The sequence below is a fragment of the Lontra canadensis genome, unplaced genomic scaffold (assembly GCF_010015895.1).
Source record: "Lontra canadensis isolate GAN:19392208 unplaced genomic scaffold, GSC_riverotter_1.0 scaffold57, whole genome shotgun sequence".
Taxonomy (NCBI): Eukaryota; Metazoa; Chordata; class Mammalia; order Carnivora; family Mustelidae; genus Lontra; species Lontra canadensis.
This window is the reverse complement of record NW_022631051.1, coordinates 4,810,613-4,834,008: the sequence shown is the minus strand read 5'-3', so window position 1 is coordinate 4,834,008 and position 23,396 is coordinate 4,810,613. Positions and strand designations below refer to the sequence as shown.

The 23,396-nt window shown below is 45.3% G+C and overlaps 1 protein-coding gene across 10 annotated transcripts in view; it reads right to left on the bottom strand.

The window, feature by feature from the left end:
- The window catches only part of PTPRM (protein tyrosine phosphatase receptor type M), a 765,571-nt gene that overhangs the window by 17,346 nt on the left and 724,829 nt on the right, over positions 1-23,396 (bottom strand). For all 10 annotated transcript variants that reach the window (XM_032875725.1, XM_032875726.1, XM_032875727.1 and 7 more), the window contains 6 exons: positions 12,908-13,024; positions 7,947-8,101; positions 7,551-7,686; positions 5,486-5,635; positions 4,614-4,787; positions 3,283-3,414 (listed from right to left, as the gene is read on the bottom strand). In XM_032875725.1, coding sequence (XP_032731616.1) covers positions 3,283-3,414; positions 4,614-4,787; positions 5,486-5,635; positions 7,551-7,686; positions 7,947-8,101; positions 12,908-13,024 — 864 coding nt within the window. The remainder of the gene's footprint in view (positions 1-3,282; positions 3,415-4,613; positions 4,788-5,485; positions 5,636-7,550; positions 7,687-7,946; positions 8,102-12,907; positions 13,025-23,396) is intronic.

The window sequence follows — 23,396 nt, the reverse complement described above, 5'->3', positions numbered from 1 at the left end:
TCTCAGACAGCATCTTTAAGCCCTGAGCCATCCTGTTTTCCAAGGAGGCCATGGGGATGCTGTTCAAGGCAGCCCATAGTAAGGTCCCTTCTGCATGCCTTTACCCGGCCATGGGGAGACACCACTGGCTCCTATTACAGGAGCTAAGACACCTGAGAGGGCACACGTTCTTACTGACACCCAGGTCTCCAACCTCCCTCATGCGGACTCGCCTTGTAATCTGTAATCACTTTTGGGAATTGGGCCATTCACTGACAAGACACTGATAACCGTGTTAGGTTGCACTTTCAGGACCTGGTCTAAATCCCCCACTGGTGAGGCTGGATCACCAGAACTTTGTGTGAACGTGATGTCCAACTTAGGAGAAGGAAGGATGCTGGGAAGGGTGGCTTTTGAAAGAGGTGGGCTTTGTTTGTTACCAATGCACAGAAACACTCAACTTACAGATAGGTGGGAAGAACCCCCAGGACATTTCCTTTTTCTGAAGCCCTGAGATGCTAATAGGCCTTTAAAGTCTGAAATTAAACTTCTTTTGGGACTTGGTATCCAATGATGTTTTCGGGAGCAGAGTTTAATTTTTATCTCTTTGATTTACTCAAGGGACAAATGGCTTGTGGGGACCCAAGAGGGAATTACTTCATTATCTTATAACTGGGTTCTACTGGGCCAAGAGCAGATGAAAAAATCTATCTCATTTTAAGCAGAATCATGTACCATGGAAGGAGAATCTGCTTGCTGAATTTCCTTTTTTTGATGACTTTTATTTTCTGAAGTATTTAAAACCTTGTTGTTAAAGGTTACAAAGGTTGATTTATACCCAAGATTGCAAGATAGTTTTCAGCTAACAGTGGGTCACTGAAACAGCAATCTCTCTCTATTACAAAGAAGTTGAAGGTTTGAACTTTACAATCAAGAAGGAGGCCGGAATAGCTAAGTCTATAGAATTTTTAAAAATTACATTTATTTATTTTAAAATAATGCTTCCATAAAAATTTCCCTTCCTCACCAGCACCTCCTGGGGACAAGTTCTAAGACTGCCTTGTCAAATGACAGCATGCTGATGTTTATTTTCTCTTCACACCCAAGCGTGCCCGCTGTTAAAATTAACAGGCGTTATAACGGGAAGTTGAGATGGTAATAAAAGTCCTACCATGCACATTTGAGCCATTCTGCCCATTTTTCTCCAGAATGAGCTAGTTGTGCTTCCTGCTTGTTCTCTCAGTTCAAGCCCTGATTAAAGCTCGTCACTTGCACCAGAGAAATATGAATGGCCTGGGCTAGCACGTGATTCTTGGCACACGACGTTCTGCACTCAGCCCAAGTAAACTGTGTAGAAAATGGCTTAAATGGTGCATAACACGTCCATGAACCGGACCTATAAATACTTAAAATAGTGGAGTGCTATTCTTGTACATCTGCAGAGACTTCAAGTTCAAATGCTCAGTTTAGTGTTCTCTAAATGACTGTGTCCCAGGAGCCTCTTTCTCTCACTCTGAAAATCAGCTCTGTCTGCCGACTGGAACTGGACTCTGTCTCTCCGACCAGGGTCGGCCAAGGCTTGGTTTGAATCCAGACAGTTCGCGTTTAGAATGCGGCTTTAGAATTCCAATACTGTTGTTCAAAAAGAACATGTGGAAAATGAAACAAGATGGGATCGGGAGGGAGACAAAACATAAGAGGCTCTTAATCTCACAAAACAAACTGAGGGTTGCTGGGGGGTAGGGAGAGGGTGGTTGGGTTATGGATGTTGGGGAGGGTATGTGCTATGGTGAGTGCTGTGAAGTGTGTAAACCTGGCGATTCACAGACCTGTACCCCTGGGGCTAATAATACATTTTATGTTAATTAAAAAAATTAAAAAAAAAGAACATGTGGAAATCACTAATGTCTGATGCACTGATATGAAAAAGGCAGTGTATCACTACGTTCCAGGATTCACATTTGGGGAAAGGAAATGATTCTGAAGAGGGAACAGTCACTTGTCCTTTAATGGTCTTTGGCTGAAGACTCTTGAATTAGTGAAATTTAACCCATGGCATTGTGAGTTAGAAAATCAGGATCCCTAGTGCTATTTTGAGTCGATCTGTTGAAGTTCCCTGAACTGTGGTGTCTGCTTGTCTTTAAAAATGGCTACAATCTCTTTCAGAGGGGATCAGTGCGGAAGACTTCTAAAATATTTAAGCTTCTTAAGTAAAAAGGACTAGATGAGGACAAGGATTATCATTATTATTTAATTCACTAGATTTCAGGCTAGAGCCTTAACAATATCATGTAGGGCCTCAAACATAATTAAAAACATTATAGAATTGAAGTGAATGCCCACGGAATTTATGGCAGACTGATGACAATAAAATGGATTTTAGGAAGGAAACATCTTGTCCAGGCTGGATGCTGAAACACTTCAGACCCACCCCCCAACCTTTTTTTCTTTTTTAAACTTATCTCTACCAGATAGAGAATTAATTCAGTTTCAGAACAAGTTTATTCTTAAAACACGAGAAGCCTATCTTTCCCACAATGCCCTCTGTCATGGCAGTTAAGTGTGAGACCAGTGTACCCGTCCCCGAATGCAATAAATTCACCTATAGGGCCACTGTGCCAATGCCTGGCAACAAGTCCCTTTAGGGGAATGTTTCTAACCCCATTACTAGTATCGAGTCATCACAGCCCTATTCTTTCTCTTTTTATGTATAAGGACAGCAGCGAGGAGAAAGCCCCATTTATCATTCTGCGCTTTTCTTGTGTTCAAGTCCCGGTTTTATTTCTTTATGCTATCTTTACCAAAGAGTTGACAAAATTAATTGTTGTCCCTTAAAATCACTTGCCGGTCTCCAGTGTCACCCCAGCATGACCTTCTCCACCTGCAGGCTCCAGTGAGCCATTCCCCAGAAGGACACGGCTTCTCCTGGATGGGCGAGGGGCTGCACTTGGTGCTGCTGCACTTTCTTCAGGGCTCCCTGGTTTGCTGGCTCTGTTTGGTGCCTCATCCCACAGCTCTGACTCCATCCATTACCCTGTATCTCCCTCTAGTCTGTATTTCCATCCTTTGGGAGCAGCCAGTTTCTGAACCTGACCTGCTTGTCACTTCCACCATCTATGATCTCAATCTGTCTTTTTGGTTTCAGATTACTTTCGCCCCCATCCCTAATGCCATCTGATTTTCACGTTTGCGTTTTCAGCTCTGCCTCCCACCCGTCACCTGATGTTGGGGACCCGGCACGGGGACCTGCGTGTCTCGATGTGCAAGAACAAACCCAGAGCTGACCGTGGGCAGGAGTCTCACCTGGGCAGGATCCACATCATTGAGCATGACCACAGACGTGCAGTGATAATCCAGGACCAGTCTCCAGAAGTCTTTCACTGTGTTTGGCAAAGGATGCTGCGTCACTATGAAAGCTGAAGGCTGTTTATAGCTCTGCAAACACAAACAAGAAAGATCCCGATATACCCCGGAACACAGAAGAGTAGGAAGCTTTGGTTATCTTGTGCACGTGGAAATTTGTGACACGGAACTCTGGGCACATTTAACAACAGATGAAACACAGCACCCCTGTCCACACCCAAACAGACTAAATATAGACTGATCTGCGGAATAATGATAAAGTATTCTCACTTCGACACCCAGAAAACTTAATAAGTAGCCCTTAGAAATTTTTTAATGTATCTGCTAGAAAGGCGTATCAGCCCTATGAGTAAGCATTTTAATGGAGAAAAGGTAATTTTACAAAGTAGGTACGATGAAAATACTTCTGCCTTTCCTAAAACTTGTTAGAGGGTCATTTATATGGTTGACGGTGTTACTCATTCCTGCCACAGAAGGATACACAAGCTTTTTACATCTCTGGAGAGCTTCAAGTAAATTTAAGTACCGTTTTACTGATACCACACCAACAGAATTCGAGTTTCCGTATTAGCCCTGAAAATATCCATTTACTTTTCCCATCAATCGAACAGCAAATGTTCATTCAGTTAGAAGTAAACAGACTGACAGGAAGTAATGAGTTGTGTGCTATCTGTCCTGACAGACCATTTTTCCCCCGTGTTAATTACTGCCTGAATTAGGAGGACAGGGAATGAAAATAATGCTGCGAACCATATTATCCCACTTCACTGCCTTAGTGACTTAATAGCTGTCTCTCGCTCTCCGGCCAGCGGGTTAAAAATTTAAGTGCTCAGAGAGTCCCTGGGACATGTTTCATTTATCAATACCTCCCGACTGGTGGCCTCCGAGAGCCCGAGATCATCCACCCTGACGCAGAAACGTCCGTGGCATCTGGAACGCGCTTTGCGTGGAAGATGGTTTGCGCTTAAGAAAACCAACACGGGGAGCTTGAGTGGCTCAGTGGGTTAAAGCCTCTGCCTTCAGCTGGAGTCATGATCCCAGGGTCCTGGGATGGAGCCCCGCATCGGGCTCTCTGCTCAGCGGGGAGCCTGCTTCCCCCTCTCTGCCTGCCTCTCTGCCTACTTGTGATCTCTGACTGTCAAATAAATAAATAAAATCTTTGAAAAAAAAAAAAAAGAAAAAAGAAAACCAACAAACAGGGGAGGGAAAAGGAAGGGCTCCCCGTTTCCGTTTCCTTCGGGGCAAGGTGGGGGCAGGGCCCCCGGGCTTACGTCCATGAGCGCGGCGTTGATGTAGTTGCTACTCTCCCCGTCGATAGTGATGAGGAAGGGCAGGCAGCGGTCCGGGGGCAGGATGTCCATGCAGCGGTTCTTCTCGTGGTTCCGCGGCAGCAGCGCGATGCTGCAGTCTTCCACGCGCAGCGTGGGCGTCACCATGTTCAGGGTCTGTGCGACAGCATGCGACCGGGGGGTCACCTCTGACCTTTGCACTTGGGCAGATGTGAGTGTCCTCAGCCGCCTCCTGAAGGGGGCTCCCCGCCCACCCACCCCCACACTCAGCCCCCCATGCAGTGCCCTTTCCTCTCCCCTGGATTTTGTCCACAGACAGCATCCATCACATGCAAGGGCCCCCAGGGATCTGGAGGACTGGATCACATGCCATCTGGTCTGACGAGGGCTGCACTTCTGTCTGGGTGCTTGGGAGGAAGAGGTTGGATAGGGTTTGACTTAAAGAGTCAGGTACACTTAGACCGCCCACTGAGTAGGGTGAATGCCCCTTGCTGGGTCTGGCTGCACCCACGTTGCACTGTCCGGCTGCCTGCAAAGGGGTTTATGGCTCTGCTAGACCAGTGGCTCTCAAACAGGTCCCTTTGCTCCCAGGGCCCCCTGACAATGTCCGCACAGAGTTTTGGTTGTCGCTACTGGTGTGGTGGAGGTCTCCCAGCACCCAGTGAGTAGAAGCCAGGGGTGCCATTAAACATCCTACAGGATCTCACCCACAGCCAAGAAGCAGCCGGCCCAAAATGTCAGTAATGCTGAGGCTGATAAGCTCTGTATGGGCTCAGGGGTTCCAGGGCTGACTTCGAGAGACTTTTGAAGGAGCAAAGCCACAGCCAGCTGCCTCTCCCTTTCGCACCACTTACCCGGAACTCCTCTTTGATCTGGCTGGAGTTAGTCTGCGGATCCAGTTTGTTCATGTCATAATACAGAGACCGAACTTGGGAAGCAGGGACCGAGGTGTCTCCACACAGACAGGCTTCCAGGATGGCATCATGGATAAACACATACTGTTCCTGGAGAAGCAGAGGGCACGAGTTAGTAATGAGAAACCAGGTGGGTTGCGAGAACTAGGGAAGGGCAGACAGCCCCTTGTAAAGACAAGAGAACGGGATAGTGGTCCGTCAGGGACAATCCACTCCCGCCACAGTGAAACCACGTAGGAGGACCTGACCGTGGCGAGGGGGGGATCCCGCTGATGCCCACGTGGGACGGCTGGCACGTATCCTAACTGGTTACGCGCAGAGCGTGAGAGGAGGAAGGGACACCCGGGCTCAGCACAGAAGCATGAAAGACTGATGAAAGCCACGCGGGTGCTGACAAATCCCAGGGCAAGCTCTGTCATGCTACAGTAGCTGTGGCTTATACCTCTGTCATTCTGAGCCCACGAGTTTGGGACTCAGGTGAGAAGAGCAGAATCTCCTGTCTATCCTGCAAAGAGGTATTTGCTAACCAAATCAACAGTGCAAAGAACGTCCAGGGAAACTTGACATCACTAGAAAATAAATAGTTCCGAGCACTTAAAACTACTTCTTTTGAAACATCAATGTGACAATTACCACGGTCCTGATGGGTCCAGGGAAGAGCTCTTGTATGTGTGCGCTAGTCCACAGCTTACAAAAGAGCCCTCTCCTGAACTGGCACAGACTTTTACAATTAATCAATACAGTTTTACCATATTTATTATTGATCTTTAATTACATGAGATGCAAAAGGAGTCTCATTACTTTTTACTTTAATTTATATAAGTTATGAGGACTCTTAATTCTCAAAAGGAGTCCAGTCCTTATAAATAGAGCAAGCAGGAAAGGGAATGTGGCAACATTTGATCGGCTGTAAAATACATTAAAAAATACATTCCTATCATTATCATCTTTAAAGCAAAGAATCCCTATTCTAGAGAAAAAAGATGATCTAAGTGTTTAGAGTTCCCGCTATTTTTATTTAGGTTATTTGAAAATGGAATTTGGTTTTTATAAACTTGAAACCAGTGGTTTTTGTAAACTTTAATGCAAAATCTAAATGGGAGGGATTCTTTAGTTTGCATTCTGCTCTTTTTTTTTAAAGATTTTATTTATTTGAGAGAGAGCGCGCACATGTGTGGGAGCATGAGTGGGGGGACGAGCAGAGGGAGAGGGAGAAGCAGAGTCCCCACTGAGCAGAGAACCTGACCCCAGGGGGGCTTGATCCCAGGACCCTGATCATAACCTGAGCCGAAAGCAACCGCTAAACGGACTGAGCCACACGGCATCCCTTCATTCTGTTTTATGAATCATTTTTCCCAGGTGGTGAATATAATACTTACTTAAAACAAGCAAATATTAAGTAAAAATATGAATTTCCTTGGGGCAGGATGTAATTTTATTTTTTTCTCAAACACTTAAATTCCTGAAACACTTTGAATTCCGATCTATATAAGTATTAGTCAGTACGGACTATTTCTACAAAATGTGCAAATTCCCATGATGCCAAGCCACTGGGCAGAATTTGTAGGGACAGCAGGAGAAGAACCAAGTGTACAGAGATTAGCCTTAAGCCACTTGGCAAACACCTCGCTATTCTCAGGAGTCGTCTTGCTCTGGTAAGTTACTAGCTAGTTTAAACTAAAAAAAAAAAAAAAAAAAAAAAAAAAGTACCAAATCCCTGAAAGCTTAATATAGAGACTCTACAGGGGCCCTTGGTACAGAAGCATGGGTAAATTTAGGCTCCTGGCTGCAGATTCTGTGACCTGGGAGACTCCTGGCCTTTTTTATTTATGAAAGAAGAGAAAAAAGGGAGGGAGGGAGGAAGAAGGAAAGAGAGATTGCCAGGTTTATCACTTTTTCTTCTGGGGAGTTTTGAAGAGAGAATTGTCAGTGTTTCTTCCCCGCGTGGCTCTGGGAGGTGGGGCGCGGGGGACCAAGCCCGAGGCTGGGCGGGGAGCAGGACTACCTCTGTCTGCACCATGTTCACCCTCCGGGACCGCAGCTCCCGCACGCAGTTGTAGATGTCAACCACGCCTTCCCTTTCCGCCATGTCCAACATGATATCGATTACGATGAAACAGCCGGTCCTCCCTGCGCCGGCACTGGGTGAAAAGAGGGCTCTGTCAGCTGAGGAAAAAGGACCCCTGTGCTTCTGCTTCTTTTACATCCTTGCTATGGTGAGAGTCCGATCCCATAACACGAACCATTTTGAAGCGTGTCGTTCAGTGCCATTCAGCACCTTCCCAATGTGGTGCAACCATCACCTCTATCGCGTTCGGAAATAGTCATGGCTCCAAAAGAGCCCTTGTACACTCCACGGCCCACAGAGCTCCTTTTGAGAGGCTCCGGGTGCTCCACTTACCTGCAGTGCACCACCAGCGGGCCTGCGTTGGGCGGGCTCTTGGATTTGACCTGCCGCACGAACCCCAGCAGCCCGGTGGCATGATAGGGGACCCCGTGATCCGGCCAACCAGTGAAGTGAAACTGTCTGATCTCGCGGATTTCATGAACACCTCTCTGCCATTGGTCGGTGAGCAGGGCAAGGAAGAGAACAAAGCAAAATAAATGATGAGCCAGGAGAAGGTCAAGTACACCGAAACAGTCAGTAAACCTAAGGCTAGGAAGCTAGGCTCTGCTGGGAGAAGGTTGTTCTTAGATTTAACACACACTTGGGAAGCCTTATTCCAGGTGGGAAGATGGTGATGGGGGTGCAAGAGGGGGGGGACGTTTGGGGGAAAATGCTAATTTACAGGTGCAACTGTAGCAAACGAGCGCATCTCTGATTCCTCGAAATTCCTTTCTACAAAGTAGGCTCTAACAGTTTGTGTGTCACTTAGAGCCTGTGGTGTGAAGTGCAAGTCCACAGAGACAGAGAGGCACAGAAGAGGGACCTGAAGGAATTCAAGGGTATTTGTAGGTTCGAGACCAGCCTCTGAAGTGCAGGAGGAACCTGGTTGAGCTCTTCTGTATTCTGGTACCTTCTCACACCAGGCACTCGAGCAGAGCACACGCTGTGCGTGCACAGAGAATGTCCCTGGAAGAATGAATGAGGACCACTTTCCAACTAGAGAGGCCAAAGAAGGAATTTTCATTTGTGCCTCAGGTTTGTTGGGCTTCTCTTTCTGATATGGATAAACATTAACTCCATTCAGCCAATCACCAACCACCGGAGTGAAGGCAATGCTGCAGACATGACTCTAGATGCTGGGGACACAGAGCTATGAGAGAGTGTTTCCTGTCTTCAAGTGGCCAAAATGGTGAGCTTGTGGCAAAGAGCCAGGGCAGCAAATGTTTACCATGGAAATCAAGAGCGATTTCCCTGGAATTCTGTTAGATCAGTAAGTTGAAGAGGAAGGGCTGCCTCCCTCCTGAACTGAATGGAAGACAGAAGGAAAAGACTGGAAGGGCTTTTTTTTTTTTTTTAATTTATTCTTGTTTTGAAAAGAATAAAGTTGATTTATATCCATTAGTTTTTTTCTGTGAACCTATGTATTAAGACTGTGTTGTAAAATAGAAATCTGTTTTGGAGAAAACATTACTTCCAAAATCAAGGAGGGATTTGTAAACCTGGGATCAAATTTGGCTTTCTTCTTTCTCTTATTTAGTGACCACTTACTGAATACCATCTCTGTGTTGGGCCCTGAGTTTGGTTTTATTCTATCTTAATATTAAATACCCACTAACCCTGTCACATTCGCTATTGGCCATTGTTCACATATACTTAGTTAAGCAAAGAAGAAATGCAGAATTTTTTTTAAAGAAATTCAGAATATTGAATGTGTCGAGAAAGACTAAAAGATGCAAATAATTAGTTGTGTTTTTTTTTTTTTAAGATTTTATTTATTTATTTATTTGACAGAGAGAGACAGAGGCAAGCTGAAGGAGGGTTGCGGGGAGAAGCAGGCTCCCAGCTGAGCAGAGAGCCTGATGAAGGAGCTTGATCCCAGAACCCTGGGATCATGACCCGAGCCAAAGGCAGACACTTAACCATCTGAGCCAAGCAGGTGCCCTGCAAATAATTACAGATTTTAAGATAAGACTTGTGTGCTATCAAGGTATTAATATGTCTTAGTTTAATAACCCATAAATTCTGAGGCTTAATTTCTTTTTGAAAATCATGCTATTCTTTAATGGAGTTTAAGTATTAAGGAATTAAGCCATCAGGGATTCAGAAATGATAATCCACACTGTCGTCTACTAACTATGCTCTGTGACTCCAGAGTAATTTTACTCAGTGGTTAGGAGTCCACATCTCTTATCACTTAAACTATGGTAACAATTTGGCCAGGCCCAAAGTCTCCACCAGAAGACAAAAGGTTGAGCCTATATCGCCCTCCAACCCCCTAGAGAGCTCCCTTGACCTTTACATATGACTTGGGCATGAAACAGGAAAGCCTATAATAAATATTTTATATATATATATATTATATAACATATTATATATATATTATTATATATTATATTATATATAATAATATATATATATTATATATATATAATAAATATTTATTCCCAAGAGGACCAAAGGGCATTTGTTTATTTTTTGAGATCTTCACTTCCCAGTTGTGCTAGATTTTATCTCTAGCATCCTCCAAATCCGGAACTCCAGCCATCAGGAGATAGCCCCCAACTGATCTCTCTTAAGACTCATTTTCTGAGTAAGGTAAATGTCAGTTTCTGGTATGCAGAAAACGTTTTCCTAAAATAAGCCTGTACCCTCTAAAATGTTCACTATTGACAAGATTAGCAAAGGCAATGGCTTCTGAGCCAACTCTCCTTCCTGTTCAGCAATGTGGCAATTTCTCCTTTTGCTGTTCTGTAATATATTTTGGGGAAAAAAATCATCGATGTGATCACTGATTATAGTCCAAATATCCCAACTTGATATCAATTATATTTTTAATTTCCTTTTCACTATAGCAGGTATTAATGCCACATAAGCAGGTGATATTTCCTTCACTTTCCATGGAAATACAATCGCAAGGAAAAAACCAAGGCATGACAGCACTTAGCTCCAAGCGGGGGCTTCACAAACATTTGTGGAATGAATCAATCATCAACTACATGTTCTGCCTTTGGAGGCAGGCGCCCATTCCCACTGCCTCCTCTCTGGCACCTCCTGGGAAGAGAGATTTTGGTGGCCGTTGTCAGCTTCCTTTCCACCAGGATAGTCAGGGATCGATTCACGGGGCAGCCCACACCCATGGAGACTTTTGAGCTCTGTCTTCTTCCAGACATGATGGCAACTTTGCTATTTAAAATCTATCTAGCTTTGAGTCATCCGGTTGGGGGAGAAAGGAAAGATGACAGTCCTATGCCAAACAAGAGCTCATCAGTTTCAAATTGCAACATGTCTGCTTGTTTCACAGAGACGAGACCAAATCCATTTTTCACCTTGGGTCCTTTGATGCAACATCCTCTCAAAACAGAACCAGAAGGGCAGGCCTCTCAAAGTATATACTTGACTGTTCTGTTTTTTTCCCTTTCTCCTCTAATGAGAAAGTTTAAAACCTACCAGAAGTGATCCACGGAAGTGCTAATGATTTGTGTTCCTTAAAATTCCAATTGCCCAGTTAGAAAATCACTAACATGTCATTTTGATTTCCCCCAAATCCTTAATAAGCTCCTCATCCTTCCCTTCCCTCCACCAGCTCTTTGCTGGTTGTCTGATGACTAAAATAACTGAGTATTTCAGAAACATTTCTGTGCAGCTGGGAATGTAGGAGAGTACAATAAGAGGTTAAAAAAAGAGCAAAGAAACAAATAAACCCTTCCTTTAGCGACGGAGATGCGTTTTCAGCTTATTACAGAGCTGACTATTGTTCAAAGAACTCCATGTTTAAGTGATGGGTTTGGATGATTTTTTTTTTCTAAAAAAAAATATTGAGGGTCTTTTATCACTATCTGTTTTAATGCACTTATTCATGAGTGCTCTTGCCAAGAGCTATACAAAAATCCTCCACATGTTTTTCTCCAATCCTGCCTAAGAAGGAAAAAAAAAAAAAAAAAAGACATCAAAGTGTGAGGTTCAGAACTTGAAGAATTGAGTCAACCAGAACTCCACATTCTTTGAAGTCTTCAAGCCTCTTGCCTACTTATTAAAAAAGACAGGCTAATGGAAAAAAAAATGCTAAATAGTATGAGAAACAGATTAAAATAAACTAAAGTCTTTTCAGCCTTGTGATTCTATGACAAATATGGAATTGAAAATCAGACAGGTAGTTCAAAACATCAGGGTAAATTAGCCGAAAAGCAGTGGCTGCTATCTCCTTGATTTTCCAAAACTCGGCTCGTTAGTCCAAAAGGTGCATTTCGATGTGAGGAAAATGAGAGAGGAAGGCCAAGAGCCAACTGCCCAGCAGTGTGCTTATAGCCCAGGTCCTCCTAGGTGACCTGCTGTTACTGAATGAGCGCAAGCTTTCGCAGAACCCATTTGCCACAAAATTGTTATGTCTGGTGCAGGACTCTGCTATGGGGAATCAGCTCTTGGTGGAAAGTCTGTGGACCTCCGACACAAAACTGTGGGTCCCCTTCATCAAAGGCAAGATGAAGATCGGAAGGCAGCGTGTTTCTCCCCACGGCCTACCTGTGCCACTTCTCTGGATGGACTGCAGTTTGCTTCACCTCCGGCCCCTCCCTATGTCGGCAGAAAGAGGGGGAATAAGGAAATTCCCTGTTATGCCCTACAGTGCTTCCCAGAGAAGAGGCCCCATCCATGCACATGGGATGAGGCAGAGTAGAGCCACAGCACAGCATTCATGACTCAACACCAGCAGGTACATAGGCTAAAACCAGTATGAGAGTGAGGATGAATGAAAGGTCTGGTTCATGCAAGCGCGTCCCGCGTCTACTTCGGTTTCCAGGTAGGTCCCAGCCCCCTGCAAAATCCATCGGACCTGAAAAGCCTCGAGGGGGAAGAGGGATTCCAGGAGGGGTTAGGACCTGTGTCTCAGCACTGATACGAACTCACCACTGAGAAACCCATATGGACATAGGACATGAAGGACATTTATGAAACTGTGAACAAAGGAAGAGAGACGGGCCGAACAATGTTAACCAGGTTCAACAGAAAAGGGAGAGAGACAGATCGGCCTTATCTTTTGATTTAGTAGCCACACAGAGATTCCTATGAAATGGGAATGACTCGCTTCAAAGATGGAGCGGAGCTATTATAGAATCGGAGGTAAGATGCAAGGCGGAAGCATCACTAGTTAGAGCCTACCTGCATCCAGGTGCGACCCCACAGAAATTATCCCATGGAAGTTAATGAGGCTCGTCTCACCAACATTGGACTGTGGCATTTCAAAGTCGTGCGAAACTTACCTTTTCGACAGCGAATGTTCTTATCACGTATTCTGCCAGTAGTTCTGTTTCTATGAGGGTGACTTTAATGTCTTTGTATATCTCTGTGTCATCGGGCCAGTATTTGCAGCATTTGACCTTTGGAAAACACAAAGGAAATGAAGGGTTTAGGGTGTTTCATTGTTTTGTTTTCTCCTTGGGAGCTCCCCAAATGATGGTTCACAATGAGATTTACAGGAGAAAATTTTTGCACACAAAAGCAGAGTTAAACTGCACATTTAAGAAGGAGGTTAGGGGCGCCTGGGTGGCTCAGTGGGTTAAAGCCTCTGCCTTCGGCTCAGGTCATGATCCCAGGGTCCTGGAATCAAGAACTGCATCAGGTTCTCTGCTCAGCAGGGAGCCTGCTTCCTCCTCTCTCTCTCTGCCTGCCTCTCTGCCTACTTGTGATCTCTGTCAAATAAATAAATAAAATCTTAAAAAAAAAAAGAAGGAGGTTAATTTTTAGATCACTTGTGTTTCTTTTCTCACCCCAGAAGAAAATAAAATTTGAGTTCTAAGAGTAGTAAAGCCTAAGAAAATCGTCTAAAGTTAACAAGCTGTATTTCTACAGCAAATATCCCAGTTAACTGTACCATTCATTTCCTGTTTATTCAGGGAAGGGCCTGGAAAAATAAACGATAAAAGGTAGTTCACAACATTTTAGCTTCTCTGAATTTAAAATCCTCCTAGGTTAGAAGTTGCCTGAACATTTTCGAGGAGGCGTGAGCAGGAAATCAGAGCTGACAGTCCAGATTAGAGATTCTTTTCTGAAGAAGGAAGTCACTATGTGGTTTTCCTGAGTTAAAATTACACATTCACTTTAATCTGAGTAAATTCTATATACAAAACTTGGGAAAATATGAGCAGTCTTTCCATATTACCAGAGCCCTCAACGAAAGATTTTTCAGGTAAAGAAATCTGTCAGACTTGACCCCTCCTGGAAAATTGCCTTTTTTTTTTTTTTTTTGGTCCTATATCTCTTCCAGACCTTCCCTGGAAGGAGGGTAGAGCAGGAGGAGGTCGGGCCAGGCCAAGGTGGTGGTCCCTTGGGCTCTCTCCTCAGCCTCTGCTCTTCAGTCCCACATTCCTGACAGTTCTATCCACTCCCGTTGCTGTTCCTCTGTAGATGGATGACTTCTGTATCTCTGCTCTGGCCCTGGTTCTCCAAGTGCTGAATTAAATTTCTGCTTTGTTCTGTGGGCATTTCCTGTGGAGATCCTTCCAGTACCCCCAAAGACAACACAAATGAAAGAGAATCCTTGATCCCCCATCACCTGGCCTCGTCCGACTTCCTATGTCAATGACACCATGATTTCTGCAGTTACGCAGGCATAGAAATTGCCGATTCCTTCTCCGAAACCAATTGCCAAATCTAGGAGTATTTTTAAATGATTTCTCCAGTATGTTTCCCAACTTTTTATTCCCTCTGTCACAATCTCAGTTCAGGCTCTGGTATTTCCTGTATGGGCACTGTCCCCATACTAACCCAGAAGAACCCTTCCCAAGTGTAATCCCGGTGGCATTCACTTGCCCTGCTTAACAAGCTTCTATTTCCAACTACTACCTGTGAAATTAAATAGAAATTAAATTTGGCTCGGTATGTATTTATTTGGCCACAACTAACATTTTTGCTCTATCCTTTACTACTATCCTCCTTCTCCACATATATTTTATGTTTAAAGACAAGTGGTTTGCCCACATCCAAACTCTACTCATGCCATTCCTTCTGCTTGGACTGTTCTCCTCCCACTTGTACCTCCCCAGCTGAAGATTTTATCCATTCTTCAAAATACATCTCAAATACCACACCCCTTCAAAGTCTTTCCTCCATAGATGAGCTCTCCCTCTCTCTCCCTCTCTCTCTCTCTCTCCTTGATTCTCTAATAACACATGCCTGTTCCTTAAGTAGGACCCACTTCTTACACCTGTCGGATCCTTCTTCTTACCTGTCCACACACGAAAGGGGTTGTATTGCTTATCTCTGCAATATCTACCAGTGTGTCCCGTACACACTAAACATGCAACAGATCCATACAGAATTGATCTCATGGAGAAAATCATGGGATCGGCATAGGAAGGACAATCCCAGACTGGGAGCATTTACAAAAAGAAGTATGGGCTGAGATGACCTTTTCCAGAATGCCAAACACCTTGGCACTCTGATGTCTCCAGTGTGGTACGTGGCTGATCATTATCTTTGCTGCTTCCTCAAGAAGCTTGTTGGCAGCTGATTCAGTGCAGTTCTACGGAAGCTTTATTAGCTTTACTTGGCAAGATGTAAGCCAGACACGTTAGGGGCTGGGGACACAATGGAGCATAAGACAAAGATAGTTCCTGTCCTCATTAAATTTTTAGTCTTCTTTGGGAGTCTTTTTTTTTTTTCCCCTCATGGGAACATTATCTGTGACTTTATAAAGTATAAATATTTATAAGTATTATGGCTTATATATAATATTTCAAAGATTTACATTATGGCTACCTTTGCTGCATTTGAAATACTTCATAATAAGAAGGATAATTTCTCTGGTTCCCTTCCTAGACATAATGTGAGTCTGGGCAGATCATGCATATTTGTGATGATGTCTAACTTGATAGTGCCCCTAATTTCACTTATAGAATGCCTAATTACTTTTACAATGCTAATTAACAAAGATGCTTACATGGTACATATTGGAGTCCCTTCTAATTTTGGAGACTTGCCTTTACCTTTTAGTGATTCCAGTTATGCAAGCAGATGCTAGTGGATGGGTACAAAGGGAGTATGTATGTGCATGTCTAAAATTAAGCAGTTTTCAATGGAATGAATATACAATTCAAAAACCTACGTATTTCTCGGAAAATTACAAGAGAACAAAACACACGCCGGCACCTGCATCCTGTTCCATACGGGGCACATCGTATCTAATAAAGATAACTTATTAGAATGCAATCAATGTAGGACATATCACACGGTCACTTTCTATTTAAGATTCCTTACCCGCCCCATCCCAAATTTGCAACAAATATGGGTGTGAGGGGCTTTGGTGCCTTGGAGTCAGGGACACCAGAAGCCCCTGCAATGTATCAATGGCTTAGCAATTCTCTTCGGGATGGTTCTTCCTATTCGCTTGGGAGAGCTAGGGTTCCACAGGCACTGTGACCCTGATGGGCCCTCAGTGGCCGGCTCTGCCCTTCCCCCAGTTCCCCTGTGCGCCCTGCAGCTCCACCAGCCAGATGCAGCCAGGCGCCCCCAGGTGCTGGACAACAGAAAGTGGTGGAGGCGGGGTCCCTGGCGAGGGGATGGGGGGCAGCTCAAGGGGGTGTCACCTAGGGCCTCTAACTGCAGCCGCACCCCTGTGGTGCCCGTGCCACACCCTCCAACCTTCAAGAGAAGTGCATGAATAAGGAGGAAAGATGTTGGCCCCCTGGAGCGCTCCAAATGGGGGGGCCCAGAGCATCACGGGAGCAGAGCAGTGATTAGAAGAAATGAAGCCTTAGGGCTGCTTCCTTCCAGAACGTGTTTACGGGCAGAGCCTTCTTCCATGCAGAGGCACCTGGCTGGGCAGGCCCAGAAGAGGCCGATGAGCCATTTCGAGGCCCGCCCTCTCCATCTCATCTCCCGGAACATCCTAAAACGGCTTGCCACATCTGTTTTTAGCCCACTAAAAACCTTTCTAAATTGGGTTCCTTTTAGTGTCTTTTTAACTGCTTGGACTGGTGTCAAGTTATTATTTTGCCTTAAAAAAAAAAAAGTAAGAAGAATGTATGCTTTTCTAGAGGTAGACTTTCTGTGCCTGGGGAACCTGGGGCCTGAGTCACCTCCCGGCCTCTAGGGTCTGCATACAGAGATGTTAAGATAGGTGGTTTGGGGGCACCTGTTGGAGCCCGGGAACCCAGAACCAGATGCTTCTTTCCTCTGATCGCTGGCCAGTCTTGGCTGCCTTCTGCAGCCTGGAGCTACCCGCACAGCTTCTAGGACAGGCCGTGCCTCCCAGGCATCCCAATTATCTACCTCAACAGTTTCCACCCCAGAAAGCGAGGCTCTGATCAGGCTCGTCTAATTACCGGGGTGCCCCAGCGGCGGCGCTGGTTCCACTGGGTTATTGATTGGGTCCCAGCCATGGGGTGTGGCTGCCTGTGCCTCCCTGGGGGGAGCTGCAGGGGTGCATGAGGAAATCCCTGCCTTCAAGTGGGGGGGGTGGCTTTGTTGGCTTTAAAATCCACAAACATGAAACAGTAGAGAAAACAGTAATTTCAGGATTTTTAGCTGCCTAAAAAAAAAATTGCTCAAGTTTGGTCATTTTTAACCAGCCAGTTGATCCCAAGTGCAATGAAGGCAGAAGACCCCTGGGAGCTTTATGCACCTGAGGCTGACATCGCGTTACCATCACCATCAGGGCATCCTGACATCTCTCGAGCAGGTTCTCAAACTTCAGCAGGCATCAGAATCCCCTGGAGGGCTTGTTAAAACAAGCAGGGCTGCACCCCAGTTTCTGATTCCATGTGGGGCCCTGGAATTTGCATTTCAGACAAGCTCCCAGGTGATGCCGCTGGCCTGTGGCCCACACGCTGAGTTGTAAGGATTCACACAACTTGAGCTGACTGCACAGCCTGGCCCTCTCAGGCAGGTGACTACAGGGGGATGGGGACCGCTGTAGTAAGTGACATCCTGCAATGACAGCATTTGCTCCAGTGATGTTTCATTAAAAAATTATGGATATTTCTTTTCTTTTTATTATTAAGTGATGATTGTGTGATCTGGACTACAGGTGACCACAGAGGTTCAAGGGCAAGAAGTCCACAAAGGGCCTGGAGAGGTGAAGGGGGTTCTCCAGAGAAGAAAGAAGGAAAAGCTTTGACAGGTGTGCATGATTTCCAAAGGGAAAACAAAACAAACAGAAACTCCAGTGACCCCTTTACTCTTCTTTCCTGCAAACCACTTTCTGGGGATGGGGAGGACATGGGAGCCATCCATTTTTCCACTGGAGGGTTTGATGAACTCTCGTCAGAATTTAGGAAATTGTGTCTATGATGTGCAGAGAAGAGACCCCTCTCCAACAGAGCTGGGAGGAATCCCAGAGACAGCTGGTTGACAAACACTCATTTTCAAGATCATTGCAACTGCTGCACAGAAGGCTTTCGTGCTTGAGTTTCAGCACTTGGAATCACTGGGTTCTTCCAACTGTGGCTACACATAGTGGCTCAGAGAGGGCAAGCGATTGGCCGGAGATAAAGAGCTCATGCCTATCCTCTTCATTCCTTCCATTTCTTATGTCCTAAATTGAAGAAGCGGAAGAAAGGCAGGCACAGGGAGGGCAAGTGACTTGCTCTAGGTAATGAGCTGGATGGGTGTGAGGGAGAGGCTGCAGACCCAAGCGCCGGTCCCAGGTCCAAGGCTCTCTGGGAGGAGGGAACTCAAGGTGGATTATACATTCTTCAGTTTTGCCAGGTCTGGCTTCGGGATCCGGTCCCAAGTGGGAAGGTTTGCAAATGATCTTAGCCACCCTGCCTTTTTAGGAGCGAGAGAGCATATGATGGTTGCTGGGGGTGAGCGGGAAGAACAAAAGCACACTCTGAAATCATTGCTCATTTTTATCCAGGATCATGACCTGCTGTGTTTCTTCCGGGGTCTTCTGTATCACCAACTCTAGCAGCTGGCAGGAAGGAGCCTGGGGCAGACTGGGAAGGTCTATTTATGGGGACTGTATATGGGTCCTAGGACTCACTTTGCTAAGAAACTCATAATTAAGAAGGCTTAAGGAACTAAATGTTAGCTCGTGAATTAGGGGCACCATAGTGTGATCCAATAAACACAATTGTAAAGGGGTAGAAAAGAAAAAGTCATTGTTAAGAGTTTTGATTTGTCAAGAGGTTTTTCAACAGACTTTTTTTTTTTTTTTTTTAAACAAGAGCCGTGCAAAGAGATAGTGACCACAGTCTTATTAATAGCTGTGTGCAGGGTCAGCCAAGTATAGCTTTGATAGAGATCTGGGATAGCAAGAGCTAGAACACTGCTAGAAGCAGTTACCAAAAAGACCCAGCCAAGAGCAGTTGCCAGCCAAGTTTCCAAGGGAGCAGATTTATTATAATAAAAAAAAATTTTTTTTACAGTGCTCTCACAATAAAAACATTCATTCATTTAAATATCCCCCCAATACAGATTGCTTGGAATCATATGGACAAGCATTTGCTTTTCTCCTGCTATTTTGTGGTGTTGCAGCCAGTGACTTATGCTCTCTGAGCCTCAGTTTACTTCTACATACTATGGGATGACAGCACTGATTTCATAGGGAGTTTGGAAAGATTACCCGACATGATGCAGATCAAGGCTTTGTCTAAGTACCTGACTTTTAAGAGGTTTCCTAGTTCTTAGTTCCAGACCTGCTTCCTTTGGTCCTGGGGCCTCCCTTGGGCAACATTTTTGAAGATAAATTTGAAACTGGCACTAAATCCCAAACTTCTGGAGGTCTGGCTAGTCTGAATTTGGGAAAAGAATTCCATAGCCTGAGTAAATCCCCCTTTCACATCTGTAAGCTTCGGTTGAACACCCCCGCTCCCCCCGAGCTCCTGGGTTTCTATCTGGTTTTCCAACCACGCCCATTAATGAATGTTACATATAATTCTTGTAATAATGCACAAGGTCACACCCACATCCATAACATTTCTTTCATCAACCGCAAAGAAATGGGTGGACTAATATGGCCCTTGTGGCATCGTGAGGGTCATCTTACAGACCATCTGAAGAATCTGTCTTGTTACTTTTCTCTCTAGTTCATACGGAAGAAAAGAGTCCTCCCCAGCTCGATCCGAAAGCATCAGCTCTTCCAAGGAGCACACATATTCAGGTGGCTCATTCCCGCCTTATTCAGTCGGTTTGGCTTTGCCTTGTAGCCATTCCCCAAAGGTAAGTCCTTCTGCCACAGGAGGGAGATTTTCCATCACGGAGGACAATAGGAAGTGTGTGTCACACAGTCTAAAGATCCTTCTGAAAGATGAGTTTCGGGAATCTTTTAAGCAATGATAACATTATATCTGTATCTATATCTTTTCCTAAGTCTATCTCTGTATTTGTATTTATATATCTCCCAAGGAGACATTTCTTGGAGTGAAATCTGACAGATCTTTGAGAAAAAGGATCCATATTTCCTCTCACTGGGGTCACAATTTAGATTTACGCAGGAGTTTTCAGGTTTGTAAAGTTTTAAATCTGTTGACTTTATCCAAGTCCTGAGACCGTTCTGACTAGACCACGTGGAGGTTACAATCATCCCAAGTCCTAGAATGGTCTGGGGTTGCATGCCACCTCACACTCATTTTGTGGGGGTCACAGTATTATCTCTTCTTTATAAACACACAATCCAAAGCTGGGAGAGATTAAGAGGCAGACTGGGAAACTGAAGGGGTCCACATTGTGACTTCAGTGTGGCCATGCCTGTGTCTGGGCTGAGGGGAGCAATATGGAGGCGGTCCCGCCAGTCATTCAGACAGCTGGGAAGCCCATCATGACAGCCATTGCTGGAGTACAGAGGGGAATGAGCTATGGTTCTAAAGCTCGTGAAGAGACAGGCATGTAAACAACAAATCAAACTCAGAGCAGAATGAAAGGCAAGGTTAGTAGTCATGAGCACGTTACCCGGAGCCACACGGTTTGGGTTCAAAGCCTGGCCTCATTTCTCAGCCGTGTGACCTTGCACATGTTACCTAAGCTCTCTGTGGTTCCGTTTTCCCATTTGTACAATGGGGATAATAATAACGTTTTGTGAAGATTAACTAGATTCTTGTTCCTAAAGCTCTTAGATAGAATATACTTGGCACAAGTATATGTTTGCTAAAATTAACAAAATGGAAACGGCTATTGGAAGTCAGAGGAAAGAATATGACTTCTAAAGGAAGAGATTCAAAGCTGTGCAAGGGAGCCCACATTACAGATGAGATCAGAAAGACGAAGTGCAGTTTCCGTGGATGGCTGGGGCAGGGAAGGCATTCTAAATGGAGAAAGTTGGCAGGGGCATCTCTAGAAAGCCTGCGTGGTTCTGAGCCTCTGTTGGGGTGGCGGGGGTGGGGGGAACAGCAGTAGGAACAGTCCCTGTTTCAAACGCTCCATCTCCTTCTGACACTGTCTTGGCTGAACCTCGGTGCTATGTTTTAAAACAGCGGAAATGGTGTTGGGAATAGAAGGTGGGTGTTGGAGAAGAGGCGGAGAATGCAGGAAATGAATTTCTGCAGGACTAGTCCCTTTGTGAGAGAGCCTGCCATCCCTGGAAACACCCTGGGGCTCTCTGCGGCCAAGCCAGCTGGCCTGCTGGGATGGGCAGCTAAGGGCAGAGGCAAGCTGGATGTGGGGTTGCAGACATGAGTCAGCTGGGCTTGGGGGATCTAAGGGCAGGTGACTGCCCAGGTTCATGAGTCAGGCATCTCTGTCATCTGCGGCAGAGTAGACAGTGGCCGACTGCCTGCAGAAGCCAGATGGGGTGATTACCATAACGGATATACCTTAGTTCCTAGAGGTGAGCTCAGGGACTTGGCCTCCTGCCTCTCCTAGGCTGCCAGGATATGACTTCTCTGGCTTATTTATAGACCAGAAATGTTCTTGAAAACATGACTCCCCAACACACACACACACACACACACACACACACACACACACACACACACTTTTCTAGTCAGAGGCACAAAATTTATTTTGAAGGACCACCCATAAAAAAGGTAACCTCTGTAGACAATCACATTCGGTGATGACATAGCATGGTATAATGGAAAGAGCCTGGTTGGCATATAGGAGAGCATGGGGCTAATTCTAACTGTATTATGATCTAGCCATATGACCTTGTGAAAGTCACAGAAAGATTCTGCTTCTCAGTTTCCTTAATGGCAGATGAGGAGAGTAGGTCATATGACTGTTCAGATTATCCCAAGTTTGAGAATTATCCTGAATACATAACTCTAGAATGAGATTTTTTGGGAAGCCATAGAGCACAGAGATCAAGAGTATGGTTCTGGAATTCTAATTGTGAGCTGACAGTTGCTAGCTGGATAACCTTGGACCAGTTTTGTAATGTCTGAAATCTTCAGTTTATTGGCTGGAAAGTGGGGGTAGCATAATGCTTACCCTGCAGAGCCACGGTGAGGGCCTAAAGACCCCCCACATTGGCTGGCATATGAGAAATTGCCACTAGCCCTCAGTGGTAGTTGTCACTGTGCCCCCTTACCATTGGGCTAGCACCCCAGTGGTTCAGAAGTGTAGCTCACCTCATGCTCTATTGATTACAACAGCTCACACTCTATGTTTGATGCCAGGATTGGGAAGACAATCAGCTTTAATTTCAGAAACACAGATCTGGGCTAAATTCCTGTGAGATAGTCCTGTTCCAATGAATCTCTTTGGGCAGGTCAATGACTCCAGGGGTTAAGGAACCCCCAAGAAGAGTGTACATGAGTCACTGGCTTCCCTGGCCTCTTCCTCTGCCCTCCTCCTTAGGTTATCAAAGGAATTGCTAAACGGAGCAAGAGAATTTGAAGAATTTAGGCACATGGATAGATGACCTACCTAATGCCTGACTGAGCGTCATATAAGTCACCCTGAGTAGGGGCAATATGTGATTCAACCAGTTGAATGGATGGAAACTCCCACAAACTCACTCCCGATTTTGGCTTCTCTACCCTACAACAAGAATCCATAAAGGAATCTATCTTTGGTGAGATGATGAATGTACCCTGCTTTTCTCGAATAAAAATTCTCTGTCCACTGAGAGTTTTAAGGGGTCAGGGTTCCATTTCTATCTCAAAGGAGACAGTCTGAAGTGAAGAGAGGTAAACCCCCAAAGAGAGAAGCTGAGTACAGTCAGCAAACCCCTCACTGCATTATTTGACTCTCTTCTCCGGAAGGTGCCCCGCGTTTGCTCGCATATTTGCTCAGCCAGATATCCCCAAGTCTTTAGGGCAAGGAAAAGCAAGGCCTCAGAAGATGAAGTTAGCAGATCTAGAAAGCAAAGAAGGGGGAAAAATTTGCATTCAAGATGGGACATCATTTACTGTGGGCTTCAAAAAAAATTACCAAAGAATAGGATATAACCGCAGTGTGCAAAGTGGGGAAAAAAGCAATTTTCAGGGGCTCATGTGAGCAGAACAAAGGTGGAGGGCTACTGCAGCCTTGAGATCATCCAAAATTGTGTCCAATTATCCTGCCAAGAAACTACAGCTGTCTCCTGCCCACGCAGGAACCCACGTGACTGGGGCTGTGCTAGAAAACTCACAGGCTGGGAGTCCCTGGTCCCCGGTGCCCTGGACATCTGCTGCTCACGCAGGCCAACCCCACCCCCCACATACACGAAGGCAGGTGACCACCTAGATAATGGGCAGTCAAGTTCATGGGAAGAGGGTGAGACGAGAGAGGGTCCAAGGCCAGGCCAGGAAAGGAGGCACTCTTCAGGAAGACCAGACACAGACGAGTGTGAGATTTTCCAGGGCCAGTCGGTTGTGGCAACACAGCGAG